The 16,271-nt window shown below is 46.8% G+C and overlaps 2 protein-coding genes across 7 annotated transcripts in view; both read left to right on the top strand.

Moving 5' to 3' along the window:
- LOC308577831 (far upstream element-binding protein 3-like) overlaps positions 1-16,271 on the top strand; it is a 400,928-nt gene that overhangs the window by 275,539 nt on the left and 109,118 nt on the right. For all 6 annotated transcript variants that reach the window (XM_081178227.1, XM_081178225.1, XM_081178228.1 and 3 more), the window contains one exon: positions 7,562-7,703. In XM_081178227.1, coding sequence (XP_081034353.1) covers positions 7,562-7,703 — 142 coding nt within the window. The remainder of the gene's footprint in view (positions 1-7,561; positions 7,704-16,271) is intronic.
- The window catches only part of LOC308577842 (putative CENPB DNA-binding domain-containing protein 1), a 495,861-nt gene that overhangs the window by 448,367 nt on the left and 31,223 nt on the right, over positions 1-16,271 (top strand). The gene's annotated exons all lie outside the window — the stretch shown is intronic.

Below are 16,271 nucleotides of genomic sequence, written 5' to 3'. Positions count from 1 at the left end.
GCTCTCCGGCAACAGCTGCGCAGCTTCGCTCCACGGAAGAAGCAGACAACTCACAGCACCGCGCCACTTCCCCGCTCCGCTCCGGAGCCCGTTGCTGGGCTCCTTTGCCAATTGGGGGGGGCGCAAACGGTGCCCACCGAGTCCCACGGTCACAGGCTTCACCCGCCTGTGATTTTTGAAGGGTCCCCGCTGCGCCGTAGCGGTAAAGACCCAATTTTCGTAGAGCCGGTTCCCTCCTAGTCAGAGGGAATCCGCCATTACCGATGGCGCCACCCCGGAAGTCTTTGATATATTTTATAATCCAGAAACGACCATAAAAGAATGGCAGTTGTAATTCATATATTCTTATAATCCCGAGTGAGTGGCAAGGTCAGATATTCAGTATTCCAAATGCTATGCCCTGGTCTTCATCAGATGTCACTATGGAAATGCTGCCTTCCGAATTAAACTCCCGCTATTCCAGGCACTCTGCCTCCCTGAGGTTACCCCCCCCCCCCCAAGTTCGACAGAGTGTTCTCCTGCCAAACTTCGGTTGCAAAAGTGAAGTTCCAGGGTTCTTTAAACTTGTAGCAGTTTAAGTTGCCAGGTCTTTGTGTTTTTAATCCAACACAGAGCTTGCCTGCTGGTTGCCTGCTCACTCATCCATCCATTAACAGGATGCCTCAGTCCAAGTTAAAAAAGAGAGAGAGAGAGAAAGGGAAGTCTTTAAACACTTGTAAAAGTGCAACTTAAAATGTTAAGAGTACTCTGAGGGCTGTTTAAAAAAACAACAACTCTCCTCTCCCATTCACAAATCCCTGCTTGCAGAGCCTGTCAGTAAGAAAACGGAAGTTGACTTCCTGTTTAGATTCCATCTTCACCAAATTGAAGTCCAATTACAAAAGAAAGAAAAAAGAAAAACCAAAGGATTTTAAGCTTGGAACATCTGCTGCTTTCGGTAGCAGCTGGTCACTGCAGCTGTTGGATGCGCTGGAGCCGTGAGTGGACTCAAGCTGCTTCCTGCCCCCCACTTGCCGCCAAAAACAGTGATGGGTTTGCCAAGAGGTTGCGGCGCGTTTTTCCATGCTCTACTGGTCCCCTCGAGACCCCACTCTTCTGTGGGAGTTTTTTAGGGGGTTGCCTAGCCCTGGCACAACCTCCTCTAGCCCAAAACAGCTCGAACCAGTCGTTTCTTTAAGCAGACGACACGGAACGCACCGCCATTCTGCTCCACAGCAGACTGGAAGACCCAGATATTCTATAATATCAATTATGTTCCTTATATTATCCTTCATCTGACATCCTGGTAGAAAGCCAGCCTGATCATGATGAATTATGGCTGTTAAGACACCCTTCATTCAATTGGCCAAAATATTGACAAATAATTTATAGTTGTTATTTAATAAAGAAATTGGTCTATAATTTTTAACTAAAAGTCCATATCTTGTTTTGGGATCAGAGTAATATAGGCCTCCTTCCAGGTGTCTGGTACTTTACCTGATTTTAAAATCCCATTCATTACTTTTTTTAATGGTTGTACCAGAAAATCCTGCAACTTTTTATAATACTTTGCTGAAAATCCATTCGGCCCTGGCGATTTACCTATCTTAGCTTGCTTAATTGCCTCTTGCACCTCAAGCATCATGGGTACAGGGATTGGGGCCACATACGGCATCCTTCGGGGGTCGAGATGCCAGCTGGCTAGCCCCCAGCTGGATCATGCCCTTCCAGCCGTGACGATCCCCCAATCTCTGGTGCGACGTAAATCAGCGACTCAGACTTCAAAAGCCTGAGCATTTTATATTATATTAAAATATAATATTAGCAGAGCATACTGTGCAAACAGAACAGGTGAGAGGCTTGTGGAAACATACTAACAGCTAAAGCTTTATTAAGCGTAAATCATGACAAAGAAAACATGTCATCTTCCTTTCTTCTCAGAGAGACAGAGAAAAGCAAAAGCTATACACACTACGGAAGTTCCCAGCCAGCTGTGCTGGAACGTAAACAGACATGTGACACGTAACAATCCCATGTCTGCTCCTTAAGGTGGAATGGAATTTTCCAACATCCTCCACCTTTCCATGTAACCTATGGCGCAGTATTTCAACCCAACTGCAACCGCTGTACATATACCTTAAGTTGTTCCCTGTTAACAACTTTAGACAACAGATCAGCAGGAATTTAATTTCCTTGCATGTAGGACACCTGAAGGAGTCCTTTCCGAACACACTCCCTTGCACAATGTAACTTTATTTGCAAGTACTTGGTTCTTTGCCTGCAACTCTCTGAAGCTAGCAAACCCAAACAGGACCTGTTGTCTTGATAAACCTGTATAGGACATTTCACATTAACCCTGATGTCCTGAAACAGTTGCAACAACCATTCACAATCCATAAGTGAATGACAGTGCATTGAGTTCAGCTTCACAAGAACTTAGGCTCACTGTTGTCTGCTTCTTGCACAGCCAGTCAAACTGACACTGGTTGTACATGTAGCACACCCCAGAAGTGCTTGTGCCACCTGTGGTGTCACTTCCAAAAATTGCATCTGCAAAAATCTCCAGACTTTTGACTAGTGAATCTCAGTCTGTGGTGCATAGTACCTTTCAGGTAACGAGCTATACACTTGAGAGCTTTCCAATCCTGAACAGTAGGATTGTTAGCGTGTCTGCTAAGAAGATTAGTGCTCACAGCTATATCAGGTCTTGAACATCTGGCAATGAAATTCAGCTTGCCTAGAATGCATCTGTACAGTGTGGTGTCAGAAAATGCTTCACCAGTATCATCTACCTGGAAACCTGTTACCATTGGTGTGTCCACAGGATTTGCACCAACCAAATTCAGCCTGGTTAACACATCAGCAATTTTCTGAGATTGGTGTACCATAAAATCACCTGCCTGGTTTTTCTCTACTTCCAGAGAAAGATAGTTTGATACCTCACCAAGATCCTTCATGTCAAAGTGCTCTCACAGCTGAACTAGGGTGCTTTGGTACAAAGCCTGATGCTTCCAAAAGAAAAGAAGATCACCAACAAAGCATACACAATACAGTTTGTTTTGCCCCACCTCTTTGACAAACACACATGGGTCTGCTTTGCCCTGGTGAAAACCTAGAGAAAGCAATGTCTCTGTTAGATTTGGCACTCTGTTTGAGACCATATAGGGATTTCTGTAGCTTACAGACCATTCTCTTCTGTACCTGCACTCCATCTGGTGGAAGCATATAAATCTCCTCCCCCAGAACCCCGTACAAAAAAGCTGTGTTCACGTTGTGGTGCAATCTTGAGCATAAGCCTAATGCTCTCATACTTGACAGTGGGTGAGTAGGTCTTGTGGTAGTCCTGTCCTGGTACCTGTGAAAAACCTCTTGCGACCAATCTGGCTTTGTGTCTTACTACCTTGCCATTCTGATCAGTCTTGGCCTTAAAGACCCATTTGCTGTCAACCAGCTTCAATCCTTCTACTATTGGAACCAGTTCCCAGGTCTCATTCCTTTCTAAGGAATCAAGTTCAGCCTTCATGGCTTTTAGCTATGGCTCTGCATCCTTTGAGGTTAACTCCTGGACCTCTTGGAAGCTTGAAGGTTCCCATACCTTCTCTGAGCTACTAACAACAGCTGTTGCTGTTTTAGCAAACTCATCAGCATAACTCTTTGGAGATTTGCCCTTTGTGTCCCTTTCAGATTTGAGTACTAGACGCAAGTCTTCAGCACTCATCTCCTCTTTCTTAGGAGAATGGCGGCCAGTGGTGAACAGTGGTTCTTCCAATTCAGTGTCAGACCCATCAGATGGTCTGAGTGAGGCCTTCACGCTCTTGAAGTCTGCTGTGTCACTGCCACTGTCAGCAGCACTAGCACCTTCCACTGAACTGGAATCTGAACCCTGATCATCATCCTCATCTTCCTCTGCTTCCTCAGCAACTGGGTGACTCTGGAAAATCCCTACATTGTACTGAACACTCCTGGTAAACCGTACCGTCTTTGTGTAAGTCATTAGCACTCTGTATGCACCCATTATGTACCCCACAAATATGCCATGCACACCACGCTTCCCGAGCTTGCTGCTCTGTGGAGTATGGACCCACATGTCAGAACCAAAAATTCTCATGTGCTTGACGTATGGCTTCTTACCAAACATCTTTTCATAGGGAGTACAGCCTATTGGTGCAGAATACCTGCGATTATAAGAATAAACAAAACAATTCAGAGATTCAACCCAATACTCTTCAGGAAGATTGGCATCATGCAACAAGGTTTTAAGGCCTTGTAGCAAAGTTTGATTTTCCCTTTCACAAAGTCCATTCTGCCAAGGAGATCTTGGACTTGCGAGGTCATGCTGAATCCCCTTCTCAGTCAGAAAAGCCTCAAACTGCTGAGTAGTGAATTCCCCTCCATCATCAGTAAACACTGCAGTTGCTTCCCATGGACATTTTGCAACTAAGCATAGAATTCCTTGAACCTAGGAAATGCTTCTGGTTTCTGCTTGAGCATGAACACATGAATGTACCTGGAAAAAGCATCAATCAATACCATGAAGTACTTTGCCCCACCTAGAAAGGGTTCAAGCGGACAAACAAGGTCTGCGTGGACAATCTGGTAGGGTTTAGATGCCTGCCTGCCAGAAACCTTGCCCTTTGGTGCAACCCATACCTTTGCTCTGCACATGACTTACACTTCATGAAATCCTGCAGGGTTTATTGGTCAGGCCTTGAACCATCTCTGGCATCTTGATCAGTGCTTGCCATCCCAAATGACCGAACCACCTGTGGTGGGAATATATGCAATTTAAATGGAGAATTTTGTTAGTATTCATAACACAAGATTCACCCCTTTGCACATTGACACCGACATAAGTTATCAAGAAAAAACCATTTACATAATCTGCCTGTAAAATGTCTTTGTTGTTCTTCCTTATGAAGCAAACTCCCTTCTTGAAGGAAATGTCAAAGTCTTGCTCTGTCACCTGAGAAAAGCTAAGCAAGTTATCAGTGGAATCAGGAACAAACAGCACTTTGCTGATTGTAGTACTCAGGCTCTGGAGCTTGACCGTCCCTTCGCCAGCAACCTGTAACAATTTACCATCCGCTTGGTGAATCGAACCCTCCTGTGGCATGAAGGAAACAAATAAATGCCGATTTCGGCATAAGTGGCAAGTCGCTCCCGAGTCGACAACAAAGTGACCCTTGGCCTTTGGGGTAGCAGTGTGTGCATTCAAGGCTTTATTCTGCACTGTGGTCTTCTTGCCCCCCCCCTTCTTCCTACTGCCTGTAGAATTGCTGCTTTGTTTACCTTTCGCTTTTGGATGCTGTTTACAGTCCCTGCGTAGGTGATCTTGGTTCCCACAGGAAAAGCATCTCACAGCTGCCAACACTCTAGTGCCCCCTGGTGCCTGCATCACTGTCTGGGATGACTTAACAACACCTTTGATGCAGTTGAATCCTGCGCTGGCAACGCTGCCAACTGGCTAGCAATGGCACTGTAACTTTCGTCCAAGGAGTCCAGAATAAGAACAAAAAACAAGGCCTCTGGAATGGTAAAGCCTCTATGCACAAGCTCTTGTCTGAGAGATTTTAACTCCAGGACATGTGCCCTTAAATCCCCTCCAGGCTTGAGCTTCATCCTGTGCAATTTTCTGAAGTAGAGCAGCACAGATCCAGCCTCTTCTCTCAGATGAGATGTGCAGTCGTTTTGCCAGCCAGCGTTATCAGTTCCTCCTGAGAGAGAGACAGGAGAATTAAGCCCATGGCCTTAGAATCAGCAGCAGACCATTCTGCTGTCAACGGTGCAGGGGCAGCATCTTGAACCGTGTGCCACACTGCAGCCCTCCTCAACAAGGCTTCACAATAGCCAGCCCAGGTGTTGATAATTCTCCCTATGAAGCTTGGGACACTGGGTGCTTCCCAGTGCATCCTGTAAAGGATCCATTTTCCTGCTCTTTGCTTCAGCCAGGAAAACAGTCAATTGCAGTCCTCTTTATCTGACAGCTTGTAAATCAGACTGCCTGTTTTTTTTTTCAATTTTTCCAGAAAGAAATGGCTTTGGGAAAAATGGAAAAAACCCAGGTCCGCCCCCCCCCCCATTTTTCCATTTTTTTTCCAGGCCTTCCCATCTCTAGTCGTTATGTTTTTGTGGTCCTGAGCCGTTTAAGGCTTTATATGTCAAAACCAGCTTTGAATTGGGCCCGGAAACTAATTGGTAGCCAGTGCAGTCGGACCAGGATCAGTGTAATATGCTCAAACCGTCTTGCTCCGGTGAGCAACCTGGCGGCTGAATTCTGCACCAGCTGAAGTTTCCGAAACGTCTTGAGAGGCAGCCCTACGTATAACGCATTGCAGTAATCTAACCTTGAGGTTACCAGAGCACAGACAACACTAGTTAGGCTATCCCTGTCCAGATAGTGTTGTAGCTGGGCCACCAGCTGATGGAAGGCACTCTGGGCCACTGAGGCCACCTGAGCCTCGAGCGACAGCAAAGGATCCAGGAGTACCCCCAAGCTACGAACCTGCTCCTTCAGGGGAAGTGTAACCCCATCAAGAGCAGGAGATCTCCCACTCATCTGGTCTAGGGAACCACCCACTAACAATGCCTCAGTCTTATCTGGATTGAGCTTCAGTCTGTTGGCTCTCATCCCGTCCATTACTGAGGCAAGACACTGGTCCAGCACTGCCTCACCTGCAGATGTAAAGGAGAAATAGAGCTGAGTGCCGTCATTATACTGCTGACGATGTACTCCGAACCTCTGGATAACCCCACCCAGCGGTTTTGTGTAGATGTTAAACAACATGAGGGATAGGATTGAGCCCTGTGGAACCCCACATTGAAGGTTCCATGGGGCTGAAAAGCATTCCCTAAGTAACACACCCTGGGAACAACCATCCAAGTAGGACTGGAACCACTGGAAAGCAGTGCCACCCACCCCTAGTTTGGAGAGTCGCTCCAGAAGGATACCATGGTCGATGGTATCGAAAGCTGCTGAGAGGTTGGCCTAATGCAGCGAGCAGCCACAGATGCTCGACTAACTGATTTTGTTGGCTCCCTCTGCTTTTCCCTGCCCCCATCCTTTTGCATTGAGTTTTGGTTGTTGGTCATATCTAGGACCATAAGAATCATAGAGTTGGAATAGACCACAAGGGCCATCGAGTCCGACCCCCTGCTAAGCAGGAAAAGAGAGGTCAAGCATATCTCAACTCACCACCCGCTTTGTCTCTGTCTCCCAAGCTGAGGCTAACCTTCCCTCTTGTGTGAAATACTGACAGAAGAAGACAGTAACCATCAGTGGATGCCTTTGTAAAGCAAATTTCCTTAACAGACCAACCCTTTGGAGTTCTCCTTGCCCATCAAGTCAAACCAAACTTACATTTGTGTACAAGCTGCTACTGTTTCACACGCGCTTAAAGAAATCTGAGATAGTATTGTTAAGGTTTTCTTGCCAGTCTCTCATAGATGGTCTAGTTGAGATTCTTGTATTGCAAGGGATTGGACTAGATGACCCTCAGGGTCTCTTCCAACTGTACAATTCTATTATTCTGTGATTCTAAATCCCAGGATGTTAATGGGTGTGTCATTTTCTTCCCACTTCAAGGAGCGTGATGGTTTTGGAAGCCTTGTTGTGGCCCGGGGAAGGGGGCACGGACGTGGAGACTGGAGCATTGGCACCCCTGGGGGCATACAGGAAATCACCTACACAGTGCCAGCTGACAAATGTGGCTTGGTCATAGGCAAAGGTAAGCAGCATGAATCATAGAATTGTAAAGTTGGAAGGGACCCCCAAGAGTAATCTAATCCAACCCCCTGCAATAAATATTTATATGCATGAGAAAGTTAACACTTTAACTATGGGAAGGTGGTTCTGCATTGCCTGATCTTGGGAGCTTTTCCTATGTGCTGGTATCAAGTTTCGGTCTTCCATCAATACAGTCGATGGTGACACAAGAGATTGCCTTTTTGGTGGGTTTCCCCATATTGCGGAAATCCTTCCCAAGAGAGGGTAGACTAGCTCCCTTTTTTATTATTCCATCAGCAGACTAAGCCCTTCCCATTCAGACAAGCCTTGGGAAACTATGCAGCAGAGGATTCTGCAGTTGCAATCAAAATTATTCAACCCCTGTTGCAAATCAGGTTTATTATCAAAAGTTAGATTTTCAGCTGTTTGCAATGAGCAAATCAAACAAAAGCAATTGATATAGCTCAACACAACGGATGCAAAGCAGCCCCAGAGCATCACCGAGCCACCACCATGCTTCACTGTAGGTGGAGTGTTCTTTTCAGTGTATGCTTCATTCTTCTTCCTCCAGACACGGCGCTGATTCATGGGGCTGAAAAGTTCCAATTTTGTTTCATCACTCCACAGAACAGAATCCCAAAACTTCTGTAGCTTATTTATATGATCTTGAGCATATTGGAATCAACTTTCATTGTGCTTTTTGGTCAGTAGTGGTATACGTCTTGGAGTTCTGGTGGCATGGAAACCTTATGTGTTTAGTACATGCCTTACTTTGCTCACTGAAACCCCAGTGCCTGCTGCCACCAAGTATTGCTGCAGCTGTTTTGCAGTCACTCAAGGGTTTTTCCCAGCCTGCCTTCTCAGAAATATGGTTGTTGCCACAGAAGGCTTCATTTTTCTTCCTCTTCCAGGTACTGTAACCACTGTTCCTTTAACTTTGAACCTGTGAACTATGCTTCCAATGATGTCTTTAGGAACATTCAGTGCCTTTTGCTATCTTTTTGTATCTTGCTTCTTGTCTGTGAAGGGCGATAATCTCTTCTTTTACCTTCTTGGATCATTCTCTTGACTTAGCCATATTTCTAACATGCATTCAGTTTTGACACTCAGCAACCCCATAGCCAGCTTAGGTATTTCATGTGTTCCAGCTCAAGCACACCTGGTGCAACTGACGGAACCCTTGATTAGTTGCATCAAGTGTGCTTGAGACAACACCTGTTGTATTTGTGCTGTTGTGAGGGATTCTATTCAGGGGGTTGAATAATAGTGAGACTAGAGAAGCCAGTATAAGTTGCAATTTCAGCTGAATTTGGGGAGAACACTTGAAGCATCTTGTGCTCTTGTTATCTGTTGCTTGGACTACTGCAGTGCGCTCTATGTGGGGCTACCATTGAAGGTGACCCGGAAACTACAACTAATCCAGAATGTGGCAGCTAGACTGGTGACTGGGTCCTGAAAGACCTACGTTGGCTCCCAGTACGTTTCTGGGCACAATTCAAAGTGTTGGTGCTGACCTTTAAAGCCCTAAACAGCCTCCGTCCAATATACCTGAAGGAGCATCTCCACCCCCATCGAGAAGCCAAGTTACAGGGAACCAGGCAGAGGGCCTTCTCAGTAGTGGCACCCACCCTGTGGAACGCCCTTTCCGCCAGATGTCCAAGAGAATAACAACTACCAGACTTTTAGAAGACATCTGAAGGCAGCCCTGTTTAGGGAAGCTTTTAATGTTTGATGTATTACAGTATTTTAATATTTTGTTGGAAGCCGCCCAGATGGGCGGGGTATAAATAAATTATTATTATTGTCAGGGCTGCCACCCAGTCCCAGCTCACATAGGACCACGTTAGCCAGCGTTCACGTTAAAAGAGTCTTTATTAGATTACAGGTTCCATTTCCAAACTGCAATGTGCAGCCCTACTTCTTCTAGGTCAGACCGGCGAAGACCCGTCTGAGTCTCCGCCTCTAGCACACCAGTTTAATACCCTAGCCTTGCTCCACCTCCTGCGCCTTTCCTTCCGTCTCTGGGTCCTTCTGCCCCCCGGGGTCTCTTCTTTCCTACTCTCTTCTGACGCGGACCCCCCTGACCCTTCCGCCTCCTTGCGGCGGGCTTTGGGACCTGGCTCACTCTCTGGGCTGCTTACTGCGCCAGCTTCCGCTACATTTGAACTTGGCGCGCGCGCCCAACTCCCTACCTTCCTCTTGATCGTTTCGTCGCTCCCCGAGGTGGGCGTGACTACTCCTGACTCATGCCCTCCCTCCTTCTGAAAGCCTCCGGAACCCGATATCTGGTCCCCTTTCTCCCCGCTGCTCCCGGCTGGGTACGTGGGTCCCGATCTCCAACTGCTACTCTCTGATCCCTCTCTGGACCCTTCTTCCTGGGGTGTCCCCCTGCTTTCCCCCCTTGCTCTGACCGCTGGCGCTCCCTTCTGGGAATCCTCGGACTCACTGGACAGGCTCGGTGATCTCGGGTCGTCATCCCCACTCATCTTTCCTTCGTATTCCTCCCCCTCGCTCTCTGTCTCCTCCCTTCTCTGCGTCTCTGCTCCTGAACCCCTGACAATTATTATTATTATTATTATTATTATTATTATTATTATTATTATTACTATTATTACTACTATTACTACTATTACTACTATTACTACTATTATTATTATTTCAATTGCTTTTGTTTGATTTGCTCATTGCAAACAGCTGAAAGTCTGTAATAAACATGATTTTCAATGCAGGTTGAATAATTTCAATTGCAACTGTAATCACTGGGTTGCTGTCAGGGCAAACTGGATTTTAATTGCTGGTTCAAAATGTGTTTTAATGTATTTTACTTATTGTTTTTAACTAGTTTGTTTTTATTACATTATATTTTACATCATGATGATTTAAAAAGTTTGAAGTTGAATTTCAACTTGGAGAAAGGATGGATATAAATATATTAAATAAATACACAGTAAATAACTAAGTAGCATCACTTTGCACCATGCAGTCATAAAACCCAGAGCAACCCAGACCCAGCAAAAAGCATTAACTCACTCCCACACCGCCCCTGACAATACCAGAAAAGCAGCCCTTGAGGAAACCTGTCCTGAACAGCCTCAGCCCATTTCAACTGATTCAAGCCTTAGAAACCTTCCAGGCAGCTGAAACCTGGCAGAAAGTTTCCCGCCTCCGCTCCTGGCCTCCAGGGGGAGCCTCACTCTGCCCTTCTGGCTGCACTGAGGCTTTCCTCCGCAGAGACTTACTGTGCCAAAGCGAGCAGGCAAGGAAGGCGGAGAAATGCAGGAGTTATTTTTGTCCCCCTCCCTCAGTGATGACACCCAGGGCAGCCCACACCCACACCTTCCTTTGCCATTGGGTGCTGCAGCACTAGCTGGGCCACAGGCCAGCGGTGAGACTGAAGAAGCATAGATACAGTGGCTAATTCAACAGAATTTGGTACTCAGAGGTCATGTAGAAAGTCTGACAAACACAGTAAATCAGCAGCACCTGGCAAGCATGCAATAATTGGTGAGGCGAGCTGCAAGACCCCCTCCCCCATCACCCCAGCTACGTTCAGTGACAAAGTGATGGATTATCCAGGGTTCAAAGCGAATATGATGTTGCTCTTCAGAGTGCGGGGGGGGGGGAGACAGAATTCAAAGATGATTCTGAGCATGTTTTCTTTCTGATTAACCTCTTAGAAGGAGCAGCAAGACGCTGGGTAATACCCCTAATGGTTAATGAGCACCAATGTTTGTCGGATTTGAACAGTTTTATGATGCAGCTGGATTTGATGTTCCAAAACCCTGAATGTCAATCCGCTGCCAACAGGAACATTCTGATATTGTGTCAAGGGGGCTCCTCTGTAATGCTTTACACCACGGAATTCAATTTAATCGCACAAGAATTAAATTGGAATCAGGAGGCTCTAATGGCGGTTTATCGGGCGGGGCTAAATGGGACTCTGCTAGATGAGCTGGCTAGGATGGCCCCTCCCTCTTCCCTGGAGGAGCTTATGCACATGACGTTGAGAATGGATCAAAGGCTGCAAGAGAGGAAAGAGGAATGGAAGCCCCTTTTCTGGGTGTCAGTGAAATTGGGGGGGGGCATGCCTATCCTTCATGTCAGAGAGCCGGGGGGGGGGAGGGTTGCCAAGGAGCGAGCCAGAAGAAGAGCCGATGCAGCTTGGCACTGCTTGTGGGCACCACATGTGGCCACAGAGGAGAAAGAGAGGAGGAGAAGGGAGCAGCTCTCCTGTTATTGTGGGAAAACTAACCACACGGCCAGGAATTGCCAGCCAAAACCCCAGTGAGATCTCTTTCTGGAGCTAGTGTGGAGGGAGGGCCACCCTGTGGGACAGCAGGCAGGAAACAGCCGACCCCAGTTCCAGTAAGAGGCCCAGAACTGGGAGGAAGTTCAGCTGCAGAGCCTCCATCTCCACGGGCGGTTCCTAGTCTCACAGTGCTTGCTGTGCTACAGTTCCCAAATGGGCGCAGAATGCAGTTGCGAGCTCTCATAGATTCAGGTTCCTCAGTGGATTTTGTGGATGTGGAATTTGCTAAGGAACATGGCATATCCATGCATAAATTATCCACCCCATTGAAAGTACAAACCATAGATGGGAGACCCCTGGTGTCAGGGGTGGTCTCTTGTGCAACCGTGTCTTTGAACTTGGAGCTACCTGGCCACCATGAGCAAGCTATTTTCCATGTGGCAAAGCTGGCCACATACCTTCTAGTCTTGGGGATGACCTAGTTGTCCAGACATGATCGTGTTATCGCCTGGGGACAGAGATCCATAATGTTTGCTTCAGCGTATTGTCACCTCAATTTTTTGGGCTACAGACCCTTGGAAGTTGCAGCAGTATTGGGTGCAGGAGTGCTGGGTCCTTAATGGGTAAGGAGAGCCAACTGCCCCAAGAATACCAGTCCTTCCAAGATGTCTTTTGTGAAAAAGAAGCAGACAAGTTGCCACCCCATAAAATAGACCTTGTGCCAGGTGCGAAACTGCCCATAAGTCGCCTCTATTCAATGTCGGAAGTAGAGCTGGTGGCCTTGAGGGAGATTTTAGAGAAGAATCTTCATCAGACCCCCCATGGCACCAAGTGGATCCCCTGTACTCTTCATGAAGAAAAAGGACACCACAGAACTTCGTTTATGCACCAACTATAGAAAGATTAACCGGATAATGGTGTCCAATCGCTGTCCACTACCACGTATCGGGGATCTATTGGAAAGGTTGTGGTCAGCGAAGATCTACACTAAGCTGGATTTGAGAGGGGCCTACACCTTAATCCACGTGGGAGAGGGAGATGAGTGGAAGACGATGTTCTGCACCAGGTACGGCAGCTTCAAATATCTGATCATGCCTTTTGGACTTCAGTCAGGTACAGCAATGTTCCAAGCCTTCATCAGCTACATCCTCAGCTGTCTAGTAGATAAGTTTGTGGTGGTGTATCTCGATGATGTGCTGATTTACTCAGAGAACCCAGAGCAACACGTCCGACGTGACAGGTGCTGCAACGATTGAGAGAACACCAGCTTTATGCGAAGTTGGAAATGTGCCAATTCCTTGTCTCTTCTGTAGATTTCCTGGGTTACAGACTCTCGCCTGAGGGGTGTGCATGGATCTGCAAAGGTAGAGAGTGTGGTGTTGTGGCACAAACCCAAAACAAAGAAAGACTTGCAGAGATTCTAGGGGTTCGCAAACTACTACCGCAAGTTCCTGCCAGCCTATTCAAGGCTAACTACACCTCTCACAGATTGAGAGGCAAAAAGTCTTTCCAGTGGACAGCTGAGGCATGACGGGCATTTGAACAGCTCAAAACCATGTTCTCTTCAGAGATATATCTAGCACATGCAGACCCGCACAGGCCACTAATCGTGGAAATGGATGCTTCAGACAGGGTGATGGCTGCGGTGTTGCTGCAGGCTGACCCGGGTGGCAACCTTCATCTGGTCACCTTCCACTCTAGGAAGCTGAATCCTTCTGAGCAGAACTACACCATTTGGGAGAAGGAACTTTTAGCTATCAAGGAAGCTTTTGAAGTGTGGAGACATTTCCTGGAAGGGGTGCAGCACCAGGTAGAGGTGCACACTGACCATCGTAATATAGAGTATTGGCAGACGGCAAGGTGTTTGAAACAGAGACAGACTCACTGGGCGCAGGTCTTTGCCAGGTTTGATTTCAGAGTCCAGTATGTGGCTGGGAGTCAGAATCAGGGGGCAGATGCCGTTTTGAGGAAGCCAGAGTACCAGGAGCTTGAACCAGTCTCAGTATATAGGCATATCTTGAAGCCAACACACCTGCAGTTGGCTGTAGGATCGGTAGGGGATAGCACAGAATTTCTACAGTGGACAAGAGATGATAACTTCGCTGGAGGCAAATTAACTGCGTTGTAAGGAGAGACTAAGAATGCTCCAACTACCGCACAATTGCATTCATTTCACACGCTAGCAAGGTTATGCTTAAAATTCTACAAGGAAGGCTCAAGCAGTATATGGACCGAGAACTCCCAGAAGTGCAAGCTGGATTTAGAAGAGGCAGAGGAACCAGAGACCAAATTGCAAACATACGCTGGATTATGGAGAAAGCTAGAGAGTTCCAGAAAGACATCTACTTTTGCTTCATTGACTATGCAAAAGCCTTTGACTGTGTCGACCACAGCAAACTATGGCAAGTTTTTAAAGAAATGGGAGTGCCTGATCACCTCATCTGTCTCCTGAGAAATCTCTATGTGGGACAAGAAGCTACAGTTAGAACTGGATATGGAACAACTGATTGGTTCAAAATTGGGAAAGGAGTATGGCAAGGCTGTATATTGTCTCCCTGCTTATTTAACTTATATGCAGAATTCATCATGCGAAAGGCTGGGCTGGATGAATCCCAAGCCGGAATTAAGATTGCCGGAAGAAATATCAACAACCTCAGATATGCAGATGACACAACCTTGATGGCAGAAAGTGAGGAGGAATTAAAGAACCTTTAATGAGGGTGAAAGAGGAGAGCGCAAAATATGGTCTGAAGCTCAACATAAAAAAAAACGAAGATCATGGCCACTGGGCCCATCACCTCCTGGCAAATAGAAGGGGAAGAAATGGAGGCAGTGAAAGATTTTACTTTCTTGGGCTCCATGATCAGTGCAGATGGTGACAGCAGTCATGAAATTAAAAGACGCCTGCTCCTTGGGACAAAGGCGATGGCAAACCTAGACAGCATCTTAAAAAGCAGAGACATCACCTTGCCAACAAAGGTCCGTATAGTTAAAGCCATGGTTTTCCCAGTAGTGATGTATGGAAGTGAGAGCTGGACCATCAAGAAGGCTGATCACCGAAGAATGGATGCTTTCGAATTCTGGTGCTGGAGGAGACTCTTGAGAGTCCCATGGACTGCAAGAAGATCAAACGCATCCATTCTTAAGGAAATCAGCCCTGAGTGCTGACTGGAAGGACAGATCCTGAAGCTGAGGCTCCAATACTTTGGCCACCTCATGAGAAGAGAAGACTCCCTGGAAAAGACCCTGATGTTGGGAAAGATGGAGGGCACAAGGAGAAGGGGACAACAGAGGATGAGATGGTTGGACAGTGTTCTCGAAGCTGCAAACATGAGTCTGACCAAACTGCAGGAGACAGTGGAAGACAGAAGTGCCTGGCGTGCTCTGGTCCATGGGGTCACGAAGAGTCAGACACAACTAAATGACTAAACAACAACAAGGAGAGACTGGCGGGGCAAAGGGCTTCTCGGAGAAAGAGGGACTCTTGTACAAAGGAGAAGCTCTCTACATTCCCATGGGAGACCTTAGAGCCAAGGACTTGTGTCAATGCCAGGAGAACCCCACAGCGGGTCACTTTGGACAGTACCAGGTGACACAGCAGTTTTGGTGGCCAAGAGTAAGAGAGGAGGTGAAGGAGTATGTGAAAGCCTGTGAGACATGTCAATGGGCCAAGGGACCCAAGGCTGCTCCAGCGGGCTTGCTACAACCGCTGCCTACCCTGTAGGGTTCTTGGGAAACCATTGCTATGGATTTCATAACAGATCGCCCTAGGTCACAGCAGCAAACAGTGATCCGGGTAGTAGTCGATTTGTTCACCAAGATGGCGCACTTCGGGCCTTGTAAAGGACTACCAACAGCACAACTTTTCGTAGATCCCATATTCAAGTTGCATGGGCTTCCCCTTACAGTAATTCCAGATCGTAGAACCCAATTCACTTTGCACTTTGCTTTAATTAAACAGTTCTATCCAGTTCAATCCAGATAGCCCTTTATTACTTTCTTCATCTTCTTGTTGTTATCATATATTCCTTTCTTTGCGATCTCTGGTAATTTTCACAAGCAGATTGGAAACGGGTATCCTCTGTGTGGGTTTTGTACCCTCCAAAGATCATATCTCTCAGGGACAGCCGCTGTTCCACGCTTCCATAAAAAAATTAATCTTTGGTCTGTCCTTTACTTTTCTCAGACTTGCCAAGTATATCAGGAGGCTCTGTCAGGTCAAGATTACATTCCAACAATCCTTCTCATTCCAATGGTCCTGATTCTCCTCCCCCTGTCCTTCTTTCTCCGGCAAGCCTGTCTTGGCAAGACGCCATTTTT

The sequence above is a fragment of the Podarcis bocagei genome (assembly GCF_964188305.1).
Source record: "Podarcis bocagei genome assembly, chromosome: W".
Lineage (NCBI taxonomy): Eukaryota > Metazoa > Chordata > Lepidosauria > Squamata > Lacertidae > Podarcis > Podarcis bocagei.
Note: the sequence above shows the minus strand (reverse complement) of the source record. Positions and strands in the feature narration are given on the sequence as shown.